Here is a 20,098-nt window from a genome sequence, read left to right as displayed (position 1 = left end):
CTTATACTTCACACTTGCACGCACGCACACACACATTTAGATGCACACAAGTGAGTGTTTGCAGGATGGTTGCATGTATACACGCAAACATGGCAGGAGAAAGGCGATAAGGAATCTGTCGAATCCACACAGGCTGACGGATACAAATCATTAACACTAAATTTAAGAACTATGAAACATAACAAATTCAATCTCACCAGAAAATATTCTGAATATATTCATTTCTTTGGCTGATTGGTTGCAAGTCTTCTTTGGCAGTGTTTTCTTGTCCTTAGCACCAAAAAGTTATGAAAAGAAACAACTTGGATTACAGTTTCTCATTTGGTTATTTTGTGGTTTGACAGTTCTGAGAAGAAGTGCAAATTAGTTACTAATTATGATTATAACTCCCACTACAATTACACTCCAGTGTTTCTCATCCAAATTACACTGTAAACACAACTTTCACCCTAATATCTTTGCAGATGTATGTTTATTTAAGTTGATAAATCCAAAAAGAACAAGCCTCAAACACATCTCCACATCCCCTGTTCCACAGAGTGTTTACACATCATAACAACCATTAACATCCGCACACAGCCACTCCAAGCCCATTCTTCTGTGACCTCTGACCCTTTAAATGTCAACCACTCTACTCTCAGCCTCCTCTCTCTCTCTCTTTTCACTGTGCAGCAAAGCTCTGTGGTTTCAAACCGCCAAGGAAACACTGACACACACTCACATGGGTGCTCGCCCCTCGTGCGCACACTCACTGTTTTCGTGACACACTCCATTGCAAAAACATAAGAGGCTCATTAGCCTTAAAGCCAAATCAAACCCCCAGCAACCCCCTCCCCTACCCCACCGACCTCTCGCCATCAAACACAGCGCAGTTTTTTGATTATTACCCTTGATGACTACATGCAGACAAACAAGAATATAAAAGACATTGTGAAGCATGCTCCTTGCCTGGGAAATGTTGTCTCCACATTCTTCAAATCAGGGGCTGCACATGACAGGAGAGTAAATATAGTGGAGATATGTTCATAAAATATATCAAAACCAAGTGGTGCTGGGATGGAGGGGAGAGTCTCCTTCCTTCCTGATTTCTCTCACTCTCCAACACTTCTTATTTCCAAATCTGTCCTCCTTCGTCACCTCACCCCCAGGACCTGCATTTCCTTTTTTTTAGGAGACTGATACTCTTTGATTGAAGAGGGAAAAAATGGATGGTGGCACAGGAGGGCAGTGGGTGAAGGGGAGGACGGGAGAGAGCGAGAACTACGATCGTCACAACCCCCCCTCCTCTGCGCAGTCAATGCGATGCCTTCAACTCCTTAAATCTCCAAAACAGGGGAGGCAAAAAAAAATTTGGATCTTCTTGTGTGCGCTCTCCTTTTTTTTTTCCGCCTCTCCAGCCAGATCACTTGTATCTTCTCTCTTCAGCCTCGTCTCCTTTTCCTGCTCCCTCCGTCACCCTCTTCTTTCCCTTCACGGCAGGTTTGGGCGATTCATTCAGACGTCAGGCTCACTCCGTCAGCCTTTTGTTGCGAGTCACAGAAAGACAGAGAGAGAGAGAGCGCGCGGCAGAGAGAGGAAGGGGTGGGGGGAGAAAAATGGGAAAGACGGGGAAAAAAAAAAGACAAGCCACAGCTACGCAGGAGAAAGGAAAAGAGGGAGGTAAATAAAAGAGACGAAAGAGGGAGGGAGAGAAAAGATCCTTGAAGAGCACCAGTCACAGCGAGAGGTGCATCGCTGCTGGCACACGTTCGACTCCCTCTTCCATTCTCTCCAACCTTTCCCTTCACTCAACATATTTTCCTCCCTCTTTTTTTTTCCTCCCCCTCCTTCCCTCCCTCCCTGCCTTTTTTCTGTTTTATTATTTGTGATCTGGCCCTCACTGTTCTTCAAGAGTGCCAGCCCCTTTCTCCCCCACCCCTCTTCTCAGTCTCACTCTCTCTTGCTCAATAACTCTCTCTTCATGATCCCACTTTTTGATTTTGATCCTCACAGTTTAACACGAGCATGAGTTGATTGTTTTTTGCTGATCAAGATGTCATTAAGTGGCTCTGTTCAGGGTTTCAACAGGGGGGGGAGCGTTCACATCAGTACTTTTCAAACTTGCACAGAGGACAAATCAAGACATGCACACAAACTAGGAGACACAGGTGATGCTAAAGTGGCCTGCACAATCGAAGAAATATCAAACAAATGTTTAATACTGCAGAAGTGCGAAGAAAAAGAAAAGTGTACATATGTGGGAATATCCTTATTTATCTTAGTTATCAGTGTGTTAGGCATCTTATTGTAAGTTACGCTGCATTTCCCACCCTTAATGACCATTTAACAAAGAACACAAACCAAGAGGGGAAATCTGCTCATGAGTAAGTAGTATTGTTTGTTTATAATTTGTATTATTATTATTTTTTAAGTAATATTTTTGGCCTTTTTGTCTTGATTTTATAGGACAGCTAAAGAGAGACAGGAAATGAGGAAGTGGGAGTAGAGAGGGGGGAAGACATGCAGGAAATGGTCAACTGGTCGGGAATCGAGCAGTCGACCCCTGCGACGAGGACTGTAGCCTCTGTATGTGGGGCGCTTAGACTGCTAGGCCACCAGCTCCCCAATTTGAATTTATTTTGAGCAATAATTTAGTCTTTTCTGTGTGTTATATTACAGAAAATGCTTGTATTGTGAAAAAGACTGCAATTTATTGTGTGAACCCAAATAATAAGTCCAGGACAAATAATTGTGGTATTTATAAAAATAGATAAAAAAAATCCTGCAGTTGCCAAATACAACCTCAATTCCATAAAAAGTTGGGACGCTGTGTAAAATGTTGATTAAAACAGATTGTGATGATTTGCAAATTTGGGAATTGTAATTTTAACCCTATATTCATAGGAAAATAGTGTGATGGCAAAATATTTGATGTTGAAACTGAAAAATGTTATTAATGAAATATATATGTTCATTTTAAATTTGTAGCTAGCAAGACATTTCAAAAAAGTTGGGACAGGGACAAAAAACACAACAAATTTGTGTAATGCAAAAATAAACCCACCCAAACAGAGAGAAAGAAACAAAAAACATCTCTCAACTCATTAGGTCATTTTCCAACAGGTCAATAACTTTTTAAAATATCATTAAAAGATCTAGCGAATCTGGATAAATCTATGTACTCAAGGAACAAGGCTGGCGGCACTGCGGGAAAAACAGACATGACTCTGTAGTGGGAATCACCGCATGGGTTCAAAATAATTTCCCCCAAAAATTGTCTGTGAACACAGTTTGTTGCTGCATCCACACATGCAGGTTAAACTGTACCATAAAAAGAAACTATAAATAAACATGATCCAGAAATGCTGCTGACTTCCCTTGGCCTGAGTCCATTTAAGATGGACTGAGACGAAGGGAAAAACAGTCGTCCTGTGGTCAGATGAATCAAAATTTTATATACTTTCAGGAAATGGTGAATGCTAAGACCTTTGCTCTAAAGAGAAGAGGGATCATCTGGCTTGTTATCAGTGTACAGTTCAAAAGCCAGCATCACCACTTTCCTGATGGTATGGAGATGCATAAGTGCCCACGGCATGAGTAGCCTACACATCTAGGAAGGCTCCATTAATGCTGAACAATATATACATTTTTTTGAGCAACATATGCTGCCACCCAGACAATGCCTTTATATGGGTAGACCATGCATATTTCAGCAAGAGGATGCCAAACCACATTCTGCATGTGCGACAACAGCATGGCTCGGTAGTAGAACAGTCTGGCTACTAATCTGGTCTACCTGCATTCTCAGCTTGTCACCCGTAGAAAACATTTGGTGCACCATGAAACAAAAGAAGACCCTGAGCTGTTGAGCTTCTGAAATCCTGTATCAGGCAAGAATAGGGTAACATTTCACTTTCCAAGCTCCAGAAGCTGCTCTCTTTTGTTTCCAATGTTAACATGTAGTGTTGTTAAAAGAAGAGGTGATGCAACACAATGGCAAACAAGTCCTTGTCCTACCTTTTTTTAAATGTGTTGCAGGCGTCAGATTTAAAAAGAGCATATATCTTTCCAAAAACAATAACATTTTTCAGTTTTAACATTTAGTATGTTGCCTTTGAACTGTTTTTAATTGAATAGGAGGAGGAGGAGGAGGAGGAGGAGGAGGAGGAGGAGGAGGAGGAGGATGTTCCTTCCCATGTTGCTTGCTGACACAAGCAACAGTTAATTTTTTGCATGTGAAGTTACGGTAACACTTAGGGAAATCCTTTTAAGTGTCTTGTCAATCCTGAGATTTAAAGGCCAGCAGATTTCTGACAGATTAGCATGTTTACTACTACTCCACTAGTCTGTCAGGGCAGCCCAGCGCTGAGCCTCTTTGACTCTGACAGGCCCCTTAAAAAGGATCTTCATAATAAGGTTAAGTCGTCTGCCCAGGCTGTCAGGTCAGCATACCCAGACACAACAGTGCTATTGTAGACGGGAACTACTATGCTGAGAATGAGCCACCTGGTCGTAACAGTGCTGTGTTTTTATTCTTTAATGGTTAATAGTTCGAAATATTTAATATGCAACCACTTTCATAACTGTGAAATCGTATTGGTGAGTTTTCATACAGGAAAGTCTCAGTGTTTTGACTACTTGTGCCAATTAAAGTGAAGATTTGCATCTTTCCATGTCTTGCATCACAGTGAATTGAAGGTCTGTGTATTTAAGCTGATGGTTGCACAAGAAATACATTTAGATAATGCCAACTCAAAAAAATATGAAGGCACTTTTTATGACTTATGGATGTTAAATTCCAAATGACGCATAAATTAATCAAGAAGAGGTACATTGAAAAGCAAAATTGATGACATCATCATCAGTAACAAAAGATTGTTTGTTCCCTCTGATGACTGATGTTTGAGTCAGCCCCGTTGTGAAAAGCCGGGAAGATTTTTGAGCAAATAAAGAATATAAATGGTGTATTGTGTGCTGTGTGTATTTACTGTAGGCTCATAAGATTGTATAGAGAGTTTAAAAGGGCTCCATTGAAGAGGTTTGGTTACAACATGTAACTGGAGCCCTCAAACCAGGCCTGGAGTAAAAAAGCCTCATTCATTAAAAAGAGCACTGGAGGGAGAACAGGGCCCACGGTATAATTTGACCTCTAAAATTCACCGTCCCATCTGCCTCCTGTGATCTACACCACGTGCTGCTGCCAAATGATTGAGGCACGAACGAGCTTGTGGTGAGGGGTGAGGGGTGGGGGTGGGGGTGGGGGTGAAAGGAGGGGAAGAGTGACGAAAAGAAGGGGAGAAAGAGAGAGATGGCACAGCTGCAGGTGGACGACAGATGTTGAGGTTTTTTCAGGGTGGTGATTTCTACACATAAATGCTTGTTCTCCCATTCAGACCCCGTCTGTGCATCGCATCACTCCTCTTACACCATTGTTCTCCCTCTGCACCTTTTTTTCCCTTTCTCTGTGACTTGAGCCAAGTGGCCTGATTAGAGAGACAGAGAGATGGAAAGAGGATGTGTGTGTGTGTGTGTGTGTGTGTGTGTGTGTGACAGTGTGAAGATGTGTTTAAGAGAGAGTAAGAGAGAGTAAGAGAGAGTAAGAGAGAGAGGGCGGGAGATGAATGGGGGAAGGTGCTGCTTATTACACCCCTTATGTATGCTTCAGGCTTAGATAAATAAAGTGCGAATGGGCATCCATAGAGGATGAAACAGTGAACAAATATGTGGGCAAATATGCACACACACACTTTCTCATACACACATATTCCTATGTTACCAACAGAGGACTGACTATAAGGCTACACAGGCCAAGTTGAGACTTCCATTTCTGGTTATTAACAAAAAAGAAAAGAAAGAAAAAAAAGAAATAAACATCCCTTTGAAGATGTTTTATTAAAATAACACTTTGAATGTTTGATCATTTAAAAAAAAAAAAATGTAAGTCATATTTTTTGCCTTTTTGCCTTTTATTTTTATAGGACAGCTGAAGAGAGACAGGAAACATGGGGAGCAGAGAGTGGGGGAAGACATGCAGGAAATGGTCGACCGGCCGGGAATCGAACCGGCGACCCCTGCGACGAGGACTGTAGCCTCTGTATGTGGGGCGCTTAGACTGCTAGGCCACTAGCACCCCTGATCATTTCTTTAAAGACATCACTAAGAGTGAACTTAGAGGCTTGAGAGATGTCTACCTAGCAAAGAGGGAACCTTTTCCTCATATTGCAGCAGGACTGTCCGTATCTTTTCTTGAGTGAACTTGTATCAATGAAGAATTAAACTCACAGGGACAAATATGCAGCACAAACACCTACAGCCTCAATCAGTAATAAGCTTCCTTACGTTTAGCCGGCTCAGAAATGTGTGTTTTTAGGCAAATGTCTCTAAAAATCATAAATTGTATATCTAGGATCACACTCATAAAGACCCACCCACACACACAAACACACACATACAAAGCGTCCCCCTCACACTATGAAACACAATCCCATTTACAGCCGCGTGCGTGTGAGCCTCAACAGGCCTCACATGCCCACTGAGAAATGTATAAAATTTTCTGCTGGTGCAAATGAGATTCATCTACACCTCTAAACATATCTCCACCGCTTCTGTTAAAACACAGCCAGGCAGAGTGTCAAGTTGTGCAGTGCCTGGTCACCAGCACGCACGCACGCACACACGCACACGCACACACACACACACCACACACACCACACACACCACACACACCACACACACCACACACACACCACACACACACCACACACACACCACACACACACACACACACACACACACACACACACACACACACACACACACACACACACACACACACACACTAATTAACACAAATACACACACACATATTGTATACAGAGAACATGGTCCACCTTGCCTCTTTTTCACTCTGGTTTAACACCCGTGAAGATTTCATTTTCACAAAATGAATAATTCAGGGTGACTCCCTGGCTAGCAGTGAGGGGAGGAAGGTGGAGAGAAGTGAAAGAGGAGAGGAAGGAAGGAAAATAAATTAGAAAAGGACGAAAAGAAAAAGAAGCAGGTGTGAGAAGAGAAGAAGAGAGGACATTTTTTTTAAAAAGTAGGAAAGGAAAGAAAAATAAAGGAAAAATGAAGAGTAAATGGAAAATATAAAGGGGTAAAGAAAAGGAAAGAGAGCTTAGGATGAGGGGAGAAAGAAAAGGAATGAAGACATGAGGGGAGATGAACGAGAGGAAAGGGAACAAGGGAAAAAAAGGAAACAAGAGAAGAGGAAAAAGAAAATACATGAAAGCTCAAAGAAAAAGAAGTAAAGGAGAGAGTTAAGAAGAGTGAGTGGAGGATAAAAAGGGTAGGAGAAAGGAGAAATATAAAAGAAAAAAATGGAAATGAAAAGAGTGAGAAGTAAACACAAGGAAAGCAGACGTGAGGAGATGCCTTTGCAGAAGGAGTCAGGGTCGTTCAGCTTCTCATTTCATTCCTTTTCATTTTTTTTAGCTTTAAATATTGGAGCATGTGACTTCATGTGTGCGTCCTTCCATCGCTCTGCTCTCACCAGCAGCAGTAAATCACTTCAAGTCATCTCTGAAAAGATGCAGCGGTCTGACCACAAAAAGCTTTCTGCCTCCACGGTCAGACCTCATCTACCAAGGTCCAGTTTTTCCATTTGATGACACCTGTATAGCAAGTTATCTGCACTCAGTGGACACCACAACTCAGGAAAAGTACATCTACAGATATTCCACAAACATTTTTAAAAAACCCTTGAAAAATAAACAAACAAAAAACCCCTTGCCGTAAAGGCTAGGGGTAAAACAAGCCGGGGATGAACGCCAACTTAACAACCTTTAAGTTCTGAAGCTATGTCCATTCATCCAGGAGATAGATAGATTAAAGTTCTTTGAGTCATTATTGTACATTTTCCACTGCAAAAACTCAGTGATTAACTCTTTTGAGAAAGCAGGATGAGTTTTTAATTGAAACACTATTTACACATGTGTGGACAAAATCAGCAAGGGGATTATACTTCATCCACAGAGGGCGCCAAAATCATCACAATCCCAAAGCTGCTCATAGAAGCTTTAAGTGAAATACCAACCAAGAGCGTCCACCCTATAATCTAGGATAGTGAGTTTGATCCTTGGCTGGATGTGGCAGTCTTTGTAGAGCGTTTTGTCCACTACTTACTACCTTTACAAAACTAATGATGTAAATTACCCCTTAAGAAAGGCCAAACATGAATAAAAATGTGTTTACCATGACATTTTTTTTCCATTTTCCACGATGATCTGGTCTTTCCATTTCTTTTGTTAGTTGGAAACAGTTTCTGGGCTTTTATTTTAAAGGCAGGTTTCCTACACAAAACCTGATTTAACCCTTCTGTTATGTTCGTTTCTCTGGAACAGCAATAATGTTCCTGGGTCAATTTTACCCGGGGCATATTCAATTATCCAAAAGTGTCAGAACCCCCAAAAAATTCAAGTACACATTTATTTTAATTCTAATTTTTAACTCCATTTCTAACCGTTTAAATCAAGATTTGGTCCATTGGTGTTCTTTAATTTCTCACAGATCATGGTTCAATGAGGATAACTCACTCGTTTTTCATTAAAATTAATGTTAAAACATTTTTAAATGTACATTGGAAAGCCCTAAATATCAATAAAATAGTTTTACATGACATATATTTTTGTTTATTTTTTTTTATTTTTTTTTATTTTTTTTATGAAGTGATGTTGATAAATTAACACGACTCTTCCTCTGTCACATGCTGCCCAGATTTTTATACTGCATTTAGCTGGTTTGGAAGGCATATATTGCCTAAAATAGACTTTAAAAAGGGTCAATTTGACCCCCAACTTAACATGAGGTTTTAAATGAAAAATGCAAACTGTCTCATCAGCATCCAGCTAGAAGGGATCAAGGTACCTTTTTTTTTATTATCTTTTGCTGTTGGTGTTTATTGTGATTATGTGACGGTGCATTGTTCCTTCTGAGTGTTTGAAAAGAGTCACTTTGATTACATGTAGTTGCGCTAGCTACTAGCTTTGCTGTTGGCAGCTAGTTTACTGGCTGACTGGCTTTGTTACAATGTTACAATTTCATTTTGCAGATGCTTTTGCCAAACGGTAAGTACATCTGACGTTAGAGTAAAGCCTGTAAGACCTGGGCTTAGGTTTTTATCTCATTCAGCACCTAGTGCTTCTATGACGTTTAAGAAAGAAATGATTTATTAGAGATGATTCACTCATCTTTGTTCAGATGATGAATCAAGAAATCTGAGGAGACAGCCGAGTTATTCTCTCTCAAATACTGTAACGGTTTTATTTCAGCTGTGATTCTTAAAACGACAGAAAGCAGTGAAAAACTAAGTCTGATGACATTTATATCATGATAAAGATGTAATAAGTCATCAGTATGAGATAGAGCTCATCATGACAGAAAAGATCATCTTTTATCTCATCATAGTGACTTAATGACTCATAATTTAGACTTTTCATCTCTTAGGTTTTACTCTTATCTCATAAAATTTGAATTTGAAGGCCAGTAAATCTTAATATGTTATTCAATGTAACTGATTCATTGTACTTTGAGGTGTGCGTTTTTGGTAGTGTGTGTTATAACTGTTATTCATAGTTAAATGTATGCATTGTTCCAGCTGTTAACTCATGTTACTTTACTATATCTAAACACTATTTCACTTGTCTTATGTGATAATGTTGTAAGCTCTGTAGCTCTTGCTCGTGTGCTTTTTGTAAAGGTTACACTTTGTTTCATGTATTTTTGTGTGTTTTGTGTTGCAAAGCTCGTGAGATAAACTCCACTGCTTGAGGGAAATACAGATTTCTTAAATTACATCAGTTAAGAGTCCATTCAGTGCTCTAGCTAGGTATGTTATTTCAAGGCTTGCTTGTTGTGACAGTTCCTGAGAAGTCCCTGAAGACTCCTAACTTCCCTTGCAGGTTGAATACCTTACACCTGTAAAAGACACTACTGGCTTCATTTAACTAAGATTTTGGTAAGTGCATCTAAACCTTTGTCCCTCAATTCCTAACATTAGATCTTGCACTCACTGCCTTCACTTTCTGAAGGATGGTGTAACATTATGTAATCTCCTGTTTGCCCTCCCAGACTCATTTCTAAGACTCAATCACTGCTTGTGCAGCAGTCAGTCTAGTTCAAAGAAGCTCAGCGTGCTTTCAACTCTGTTCCTTATTCAATCTTCTCTTGTCTGCTGTCTTTGGATGAGTCCAATCACCTCCCATCTTTCCTCATTTCCCTCTTTTTCCTGCAGACGGGCCCTGCAAGCCACAACCACAGTCATGAATGAATGTGCTGAGCTGAGAATGACGTTTGTTTAGAAACATATTTCTCCCATTACCTCTAACTTCTTTTTCCCCCCACTCTCGATGCTCTCATGAGTTAGGAGAGTGTCAAAGCCAAATTGTTCCCTACCAAGAAGAAGTTTCAACAAAAAGAGAGAGAAACTGGGATCAATTTACAAAAGGAAAAATAAAACAAGATGAGAAGAAATTATAGACCAGAATCTTTATTCACTCAAGAAGGAAAAGGAAACCACGGTCTGATATTAAGGGGAACTTCATCTCTGCACTGGGACCCAACAGACGCCATGTGCCAACAAAAGATTGCACACTGATTTGCATAAGTAACAACCCACTTTCCTACAAACAGCATTGATTTGTGATGCGTCCAGATCAGGATCAGTTGGTTTTCGAAGTTTGTGATCATTGTATCCTCAAAATAAATGTCAACACAGAGCTTCAAGCACAATTTAACATTTTCTATGGTCACCAACTGTAGTTCATTTAACCTAATTTTTGATATGTATCACACTTGCATTGCTATTTGGTTTGTAAGATGAAAAAAACCCAATGTCAATGCTTACAGATTTGGGATGTTTTGAAATGATTAATTTTCTGTCCTTTCAATGGAAATTTACCTTTTGCCTAACCAACTAGTCTAGGAAAGAAACGATTAGAAAACAGACAAAAAAGAGCACAACTTATTTCCCACAGCTAAATTCAAGAGTCGGTGGGAAAACATTGACAAATTGCCAAGGTTAGCAGAGCTAGCGTCCACATGTCTGTGCTGGTTACACACTGCTCCGGTCAGATAGTTACCAGTTCGACCAGACACAGTCAACATATTTTACCCCACAATACTTTATCTCAATTTATCAGATCAAAATACTGCCAAACCATACAGCTCTACAAGATGCAATCCATAATCTGTGCTTGCTTATCCTGGTAGTAGTACATTAAAGCGTTATGGCAGCAGCCATTAACCAGAGCTACAGCCTCGGCCTGTTTCAGGTGGTAATTCTGGAGCCAACTAGCCAGGGTGAAAATGTTTTTAACCACTTAGTCAACTAAATGTGCACTTCGTTAGTACAGACAGGAGCCAAAGCTGATTCCAGTGTTTTAAACAGACTCATATATCAGAACACAGCATGCATTCAACTCTGTCAATTCTATGTTATGATGCCAGCTATTTTCGGACTGATTTGAATTGCAAAATAATAACAGTGAAGTCAAGGTCAAGAGGTGGAAAATGGTTCAAAACATGACCGGAGTGCAAGTTCTAATATTGGAAGCATTACATTTGAAGTAAGGGTGGAAACACCAGAAATAAGCGAAATGCCACGCCATCGCATTCACCAGTAGAACTACCATGCTTCCCAGCCAAGCAGCACAGCCATAACCACACATGCACCGTTTATGAAAACAGATGCTTTACACATAGTCTCTAACTGAATGCTCTTGAGGTGATGAAAGACAGATTGTTGCAACACCTGACTCCCAGACCTCTTAAAGCCCAAAAAGCTCACAATCGATAAGGCAATTTATAAAATGAATTGTAGAGAACGTTAAATCTTTACAGCAGAGATAGATGGTACGGGTGGACCAAAGTTTGGAGCGACAAAAGGATTGTAAAGTGGGACAAAAGGCACCAATCAGAAATGAAGCAAAAAAAAAAAAAAAAAAAAAAAAGAGACTTTCTTAAAGTTCCAGTGCACAAAAACCCATACAATGTTATTAAATCCATTCAAATTTGTCTAGGAATCTGAGTTGATTAAAAATGCTAAGAGCATTACCAGGCCTCTCAAAGTTGTAATTCTTGAGCTCAGTGATGAGTGCAAAGTTGCGCCTGTGACATATTCTAACAGTTGCTCTTCTTTTACACAGATGATTCAACATAAAGAGTTTCATATTCACCCAAGCCTTTAAAAGTCCTTGAAAGGAAATCATCATTCATAAGCACAAAAATTACTTCTCCTTCTTCCAGGCAGGTGTTTAGCAGCAGAGGCTTAAAACATACAAAGGCACAATTCATTTTATGTTCACTCTTATCTTTTGTTGCTCGGAAAATGTCACAATTTAATCCAATGGCTGCATTACTTTATGTCGTGGCACCGGTAAGCCGTCCTCTCAGGTCAAAAGGAAATGATATACGTGTGTGTGACAAGCAGCATAACAAAAGACAACCTTTAACTGGCATACCAGATTAAGGCCAAAGTTTGACCGTCACAGTCTACGATGCAACAGTAACCGCTTGTTTCATCTCCATGGACAGTCCAAGGTTGACTGACAGCTGGAAATGCCCTGTTTACCCTCCCCCACCCGGAAAGCAGCACTCATCATCCATCAGTAGTAGAACTATTACCCCCCTTCTTCTCTTCCTTAATCCTTCACTCAGTGTAACAACTGCCTGTAGCTTTGACCTGGGCCCGTTAATACATAATCTGCTATCTCCAGAACTAATATGCCATAACCCACCCCCAGCATCACGCTAGGCCTATAGCAGGGGAGGAAATTGTGGCTAGTGTGTCACGCAGGGTAAAACTGACCTGAGCTGGCATCACGTCGCATGGCCGGGGTCCAAGAGCGGAAGCCAACAGCCTCCGTGGTGTGGAGGTAGAATAATGGAGGTCTAACACTAACATGTAGGGTGATGGTGATGGTGATGGTGCGGGGGATGGGAAGTGAGTCCTAGTTAGTCAGATAGAGGCGGGGTCTTGCTTAAGGGTATTCCACAAAGCATCAAATACTACGATGAGCTACAAACTAAATTTACTCAGCGCTGGAACGAATGAATTCTCTGAGGTTGTCAGAAAATCAGGAAGTGTCATAAGTTTAAAAGAAATTGGATTCAAAGTACTGAAAATAGCTTTATGTTGCTATTATACTATTATTTGTCTATCTGACAAAACATGAATGTGAAATTTGTATCTTTTTTGATGGGGAGGGAGGATATCAAATGCCAAAATATCTTCTTAAAATAGGCAGGAGTAGCCGTCTGACTTTTATTAATCTCCCATAAAATACTGGGATGATTTGTAACGCTGTCTTCCAGATGGATTAGATTAGCCCAGCATGTTGTTGGAAAAAAAAAAGCTAGCATGTAAATTTGCAGTGTTTTCTGACAATGGGCTGACCCTTTAACCAGAAGCAAATCTGCCTACCATTACCAAAACCCACGTTGCCTAGCAACATACAATTTAGGAATATGCTTTCAGAGCTGCTTTGCGCCTGTGTCCATTAACAGATGAAATTACCTAAGCAACAAATGTCAGCCTCATGCAAATAAGGTCTACTCTGCTGACTGCGTGTGTACCAACAATGTGATGTTTGTGTATGTGGCTAATCTTTTCCAAAGCGTGTGTGTGTGTGTGTGTGTGTGTGTGTGTGTGTGTGTGTGTGTGTGTGTGTGTGTGTGTGTGTGTGTGTGTGTGTGTGAGCAGCAGTGTGTTTTGACAGCCAAGCAATGGGGATCTTTTACTGTCTGCTCTCTTGGGTCTAAAAATTATAGAGACAACAAAACTGCCTCCAAAACTCATTTGTTTTCAGTCGGCAACGCCGCCACTGAAGTCTATTTCGACCTACTGGCAGTTCGCAAAGGCTCACAGAAAGCGTGGAGGCTGGTCTGGACAGAATGAGAATATCTGTGGATTAGTGCAGCAATGGAAATGGAGGGATCGGATGGATTAACCCCCCCTTCTCATTACAACCTGCACAGAGAAAATGACACAATCACGCGTCGACCATCAGCACTGCAATTTGATTTTATCTGTCCAGTGATGCTTCTAGTCAGCCTGTGATGATGTTGATGGAGAAATCTGACTTTTTCCCCCAAAATGTCCCAGACGCAGGTTAGGGTTTTAAAAAAAAGGGGAAGCTTTAATTTTGCTGAATTAAAGCTGGAATCTCGTAGTCCTCATTGATTTAGGTGATTATACGATTACATGCACTGACTGAATCTATTTCAATTTAAGGAACTGAAACATGAGTCTGTGACACAGATCAAAATTAATCACATTCAGATCACAAAATGAAAAATTCAGCAGTCACTGAGATAATACCTCTAACTAATTTCTACACGAATGAGTGTTTGAACCCAATGAGAAAATCAGTTTCAGAATAACTACACTGTTTAATGCAGGTCAGTGGTCCACCTTGTTGTAACATGGTGCATCAGAGTTGCTGTGAAGCCTTTCCCGGCAACTCTGATGCACTCTCATTACCATAATGCAATAAGACATCCGTGTTTACAACAACAGGGGCTGGGGGGCTGAGGGGAGATGGTGCGTGGCAAAGCAGAAAGGACTTCATCAAAAACAGCTGCAGTTACAATGACACCACAACCAGAGAGCTACACACAACCAATGCTGCAATTAAGCACATTTCTGAAAGCTGTATACTTGTGGCTGATCATGATGGTAAAAAAATGGGAGCATAGCCTCACATTCTGGCCATTTTTTACCAAGAGGTATAACAAACAGCCAATAAGAGCTTAATAGGAAAAAATCTATTCGCAAGAGCAATCATGCATATTGTGCACAGATGCACACCACTGCAACACACACTCACGCCTATACACTTCATGTTCCCAGACAACACTGCACACAACGGCTGACTTATCTGGTCAAATAGGTCTTAGTGTGAGCTGTTCACACATGAATACTGCGTCTGATGGACTAATACAGGAAGACAGTGCACAGTTGTTAAGATTTAAAATGCTTTCAGAGAGGGTCTGCTGACAGCTGTTCCTCCCAAGTCTTCTTCGTTGTGCCTCTTCAGTGCCAATTTGTGTTGTATTTAATAGGGTGATGTGTCATTCTGACAAGAGAACATGCATGAGATTACTGAAATAATAAAAGACTTCACACAAAGTGTTTGGAATCCTAATGAATCTAGCTCTCGCAGCGATAAGCAGACAAGAAAGTGGGATACAAGTATAATTTAAGGATCAAATGCAGAATCCAAAAGTAGGACAGGTTTGGGAAGTTATCCTTTTACGGTTTTAATCATAATCCTTAAAACAGATTTGAAAAAGAGCTCGGCTGCAGCGTTTGGGTTTCGTTCCACTGGCCTAGATAAGAAGAATACAGTCACATCATTTATCTGTTGTTGATGTAACGAGAACAAACACAGAACAGCACACAGAATGACAGCTCTGACCAGAAAGATAAAACCATTTCAAAGAATGCTTTAATATTGACATCGTGTTTGGACTTCCTTAAGGTCAAGCATCATGCCTCACACACTGGTGACCACATTCAGCTAAATATATCTCACATACCACTCTGCCGAATGATATTTGCACCAACCACAAGATATCAAAACCCCTCTTATTGACAAATATGCTATGCAAAAACAAATCACTCATCACAATGAAACAGTTTTTTTTATAGTATATTTTAAAGAAATCACTGCAACCATATTGACTAAAGTTGTTGCTTTCAATGTAGAAATGTCAAGCAAATTGTGAAGAGGTGCTATGATTCTAAAAATCATAGCAGCACTGCTTTGTGGAGCTTGTCAAAGAAATGAAAGAAATGGAAAATGGTGTCTTTCATAAAGCATGCCAGAAATGCTTAGGCCCAAATATTTTCCCTTATCTATTAAAAACATGTGAAACAGCCAAGAAAAAGCATGAGCCAATGTATCAAGCGATCACACAAAAAGCAGATGAGGAGAATATGAAAAGAATTAAGACAGTTTACTTGTATCTGGAGACGCCATAGTGGACACAATGACTGGTGGACCTGTGCGGCGGCTCAGCTTCTGGTTAGCAACCATGGCACCTTGGCTGGGGCCAGGTGGTCCCATAAGGACGAGAGCGTTGTCAGAAGTAGGTCCACCCTTACGTATCAGCTGAGGACTTGGGTGAGGGCTGTGCATGGGTGACAGTGGCATTAAGTTCCTGTCCCTCTTCATCAGCTCCATGGGCACTGTGTAGTTGGTAGAGTAAGCTTTCGGTACCTGTTGGGGTGGCTGTTGTAAAGCTGGCATGGATACAGGCATCTGCTGTGGCATACCTGGCATGTGGTGCATGGAGCCTGGTATTGCAGGCATTGACCCTGTCATTTGCTGTGGCATTATCTGCATACCCTGCATGGGCATCCCTGGCATTGTCATCCCAGAAGAGTAGGCAGACATGGGTCTTTGTTGAACAGGCACAATGGCTCCAGCGTATGGTCCTGGGGAGCGTGGTGGTTGGCCTGGGTAGGCTCCAGTGGCTTCCAGGAGGTGCTGAGAAGGAGCACTACTAGGCCTTCTACCCATTGCTTCTCCCATCCTTGGGGAGATGGTCTGCATGGCCCCAGGCGTCTGTGGGGGCATCATATGGGGATCCACGGTCAAAGCCTGTGGAGGGTGCATTGGATGATGCAACGGCTGCTGGTGATGGTAGACATCTGAGCGATGGCTAAAGCTATTAGAGCGGCCTCGCATTGGTGTTTGAGGTTGGGAGGGGGCTGGCGTAGCTTCAACGGGTCGCTTGCAGTTGTGAACCAAGCGAGACAACACGCGAGCTTGGCCAAGGTTTGGGGCGACGGTGCGGACATCATTTTCCTCCATTACAGCCAGCATGCTGGTGGAGTCAAAACCCTGTTGGATAACTGAGGAGATCGTGCTCTCAGAGAGGCCCTCGTTTCGCAGCAAAGCAAGAAACTCAAGATCAACCGTCTTCTTGGGGTCCACAGGCAATGGTGTCTGTGGAGCAGTTGGGGGAAGAGCAGGAAGTGCAGCAGGAAGTGGCGTAACTGGGGGAGGGGGTGCTGCAATTTGAGCCACCTGCACTGGCACTGGTACAGGCGCAGCTATGGCAACTACTGCGGTCTGCACTGGCGTAGGTGGAGCAGGAAGTGGAGATGTCATTGCCAAGTTAGGGTCAGCAACTGGCATGGTTGGTGGAGGTTGCATTTGCAGTTGCTGTTGCAATTGATCTTGCTGTAGTTGCTGTTGCTGAAACTGCTGTTGCTGTTGTAGTTGCTGTTGTTGTATCTGTTGTTGCTGCAATTGCTGCTGCTGAAGCTGCTGCTGTTGTAATTGTTGCTGTTGAAGTTGCTGCTGTTGTATTTGTTGTTGCTGAAGTTGCTGTTGTTGTATCTGCTGCTGTTGCAGTTGCTGCTGCTGCTGCAATTGTTGCTGTTGCATTTGCTGCTGTTGTAATTGCTGCTGTTGTTGCACAGTGTAAGGTGAGGCTGTCTCTTGCCTCATTATCATACCTTGACTGGTAGGATCTACTACTAGGCAGGTAGCAGCATGCTGCTGTGGATCCACTGGGCGGCCGTTAACATCAGTGTAGACGGACTGACTGGTCAGAGGTGGAGGCTCACTGGCATACCGTGGAGATGCATGCTCCATACCATAATGCGCAGGAGATGGGTCTCGGGAAGGTACGCGCTGTTGACTGTCAGGAGTCATTTTGGCTGCAGCTACAGCACCAGGTTCCCTATAAGCTCGACTCAACTCGTGAGCCGACGGAGGTGGAGGTGGAGCAGGTAGAGGTGATGAAGGGGCTTGAGGTCTCCCTCCCTGGCCTTGATCCCACACAGCCCGAGCCCCAGGTGTCATTCCAAAACGAGAACCTGACCTACTCAATGGATGAGGATGAGACGGTGGAGGTTGTTGTTCTGGCCGATAAAAACCCTCAGGTGGACGAGGAGTCATGGCTGGGTCATGGGAATAGTAGTCCGAATGAGGGATGGATCCTCGGTGAGCCATGGATGCTCGTTCGTAGTGGTTTAGATCAGGGACAGAACTCTTCCTCTGCGCCCGTGGGTCCTGTCGCTCTGCGTAAACCTGTCCGTAAAGAGAGTCTTGGTAGGAATATGGGTCACGTTTTAAATCCAGTTCAGGATGCTGCACTCCTGGTGGAGGCTCGTACCACCCTCCTCCCTCCCTGTATGACAGAGAGCTCCGTCGGACAGCTACTCTTGCCTGCTGATCGTAGACACTTTCAGCCCCGTCCCACTGACCCTCATTCCCCCCTAATGTGTCCCAACTGTGGGAGCGTCCGAGGCTCAACTGTTTGTTGGGGACAAGCATTGGCAAAAAAGGAAAAATCCAAGGAAAGTGTTAACAGAGTAACAAAAAAACAAAACAAGAAAAGTCCTCTGCTCAAAGCCTGTTTTTTTAAGTTCTCTGTCAAGTCTTGTAACTATGGAATGGAGAGAGAGGGGAGGAGAGCAAGCAGAAAAGAAGATGAAGCAGGGTCTACCGTTTCACCTGATATCAGGTTGTAATATTGTAAGTCCGTACTATCGGGTGACTCCTCCTTTGGCTGTGGTCCTTGAATAATTAATCTCTGGTCATGCTGGCTTGTTGTGCATGAGGAAAAAGGACACCACACACAAACACATCACACCAAACCACACAAACACTGGATACCGCAGAGGAAGCACAGCTACTCCATGAGAGACATAGTAACAGGGTGCATGCTTGACTCGGTCACCAAATGTGAAAAAAAGACACAAAAAAAAAAAGAAGGAAGGGGATAGGTTGGGTTATAGGTTGGGATGGGCTGGGGCTTGTACTAATCCAACAGGGTTTATCTCTCTCCTTCTCTGGGACGTTTTACTCGCTCTGCCGATTGCTATGAGGGATTACATCCAAATAAAGCCTGTTTAATTCCACTTCCCACTGTGACATCATGTGAACCAGATTCAAGCAGATCTGGTGATGATGATGATGATGATTATGATGATGATGATGATGATGATGCCAACGATTAAAGTCCACCCACAAACCCCCGTCCCCTTGCTTGAAAAGTCACCTACCTGGAGCTGCTGGTGATGCACTGCCATCAACAGGTTTCAGTCTTATAGTCTGCCAGATTCACAGCGTGGGGAGGGGAGGCCAGGAAAGGCAAGGCACACTGCTTCATTGAATACAAATGAAATACAGTTCTCTCTGCTAAGTCCCATGTGCTGTCAGTAAACATCAAATCCATTCTGATTGGACACTAATCCTCCAGGCCCCATGCCTGCAGCAGAGCCACCAAACAACTGCTGCCCAACTCACACTGAAATGCCCTTGATGGGCTTGGTATTGCTCACTGTCACTGCCCTACTCTACTAAATTTGAGATCACCGATCACCGGCTGTCTCTGTGTTGACTGGGGGACATTGAAAAATACAAGACATGAATTGCATGGAGATTTGAAAACACATAATGAAATCCACCTGCAATGTTTGTCCTATTTACCCTCCCAATGATTGCCATGTCAAGCAATAATCCCCTGAATTTCAATACTACTGTCTGGTTTGCAGAATGAAAAGCCAACAGTGTAAAATGAATCACTCAATCTCAAGACCGTTTTTATTTGTCTGTTTATATTCCTACACAAATTTTAAATTTTATGCATCTCACTGTCAGTAAAATGCAGCACCTTCCCCCTCTTTCCTAAAGCTCCTTTGATCTTCTCCTCTCAGACAAGCTCTGTAATCTGGATTTGCCCATTTGCAAAGAAAAGTAAAACACGGGGAGTGGGGTGTGTGTGTATCTGCGAGTGCATGTAGAAAGGGGGGAGGGTTCTTTTTGTGACTGCAGATTATCCAAACCACTTACAACCTTCGCCTTAAAAAATGCTTGTTAAGCAGAAACACAAGAGCCCATTTGACTTCTTTCAAAAATGAACTACTAGGGCTGCCTTCATTGAAGATTTTCCTAACTGAATTGTGCCCATTAGTTTCAGCCATTATCAACTATTCTTGGTATGTTTATGGTATTAAATTTAATCATACAAATGTCTACTTTTAGTGTTTTTATTTCAAGGAAGTATAACTTTTAACTTTCCTTTGAACCTCAGTATTAAG

At 42.1% G+C, this 20,098-nt stretch overlaps 1 protein-coding gene across 1 annotated transcript in view; it reads right to left on the bottom strand.

Annotated features, from left to right (window-relative positions):
- Positions 1 to 18,329, bottom strand: part of ctbp2a (C-terminal binding protein 2a) — a 41,263-nt gene extending 22,934 nt beyond the window's left edge. Inside the window, exon 1 of the mRNA XM_034681814.1 lies at positions 16,001 to 18,329. Within this exon, the coding sequence (XP_034537705.1) occupies positions 16,001 to 18,329 (2,329 nt within the window). The remainder of the gene's footprint in view (positions 1 to 16,000) is intronic.
- Between the last annotated feature and the right edge of the window lie 1,769 nt (positions 18,330 to 20,098).

The sequence above is a fragment of the Notolabrus celidotus genome, chromosome 4 (assembly GCF_009762535.1).
Source record: "Notolabrus celidotus isolate fNotCel1 chromosome 4, fNotCel1.pri, whole genome shotgun sequence".
Taxonomy (NCBI): domain Eukaryota; kingdom Metazoa; phylum Chordata; class Actinopteri; order Labriformes; family Labridae; genus Notolabrus; species Notolabrus celidotus.
The sequence above is the reverse complement of the archived record's forward strand: the minus strand, read 5'-3'. Positions and strand labels throughout refer to the sequence as shown.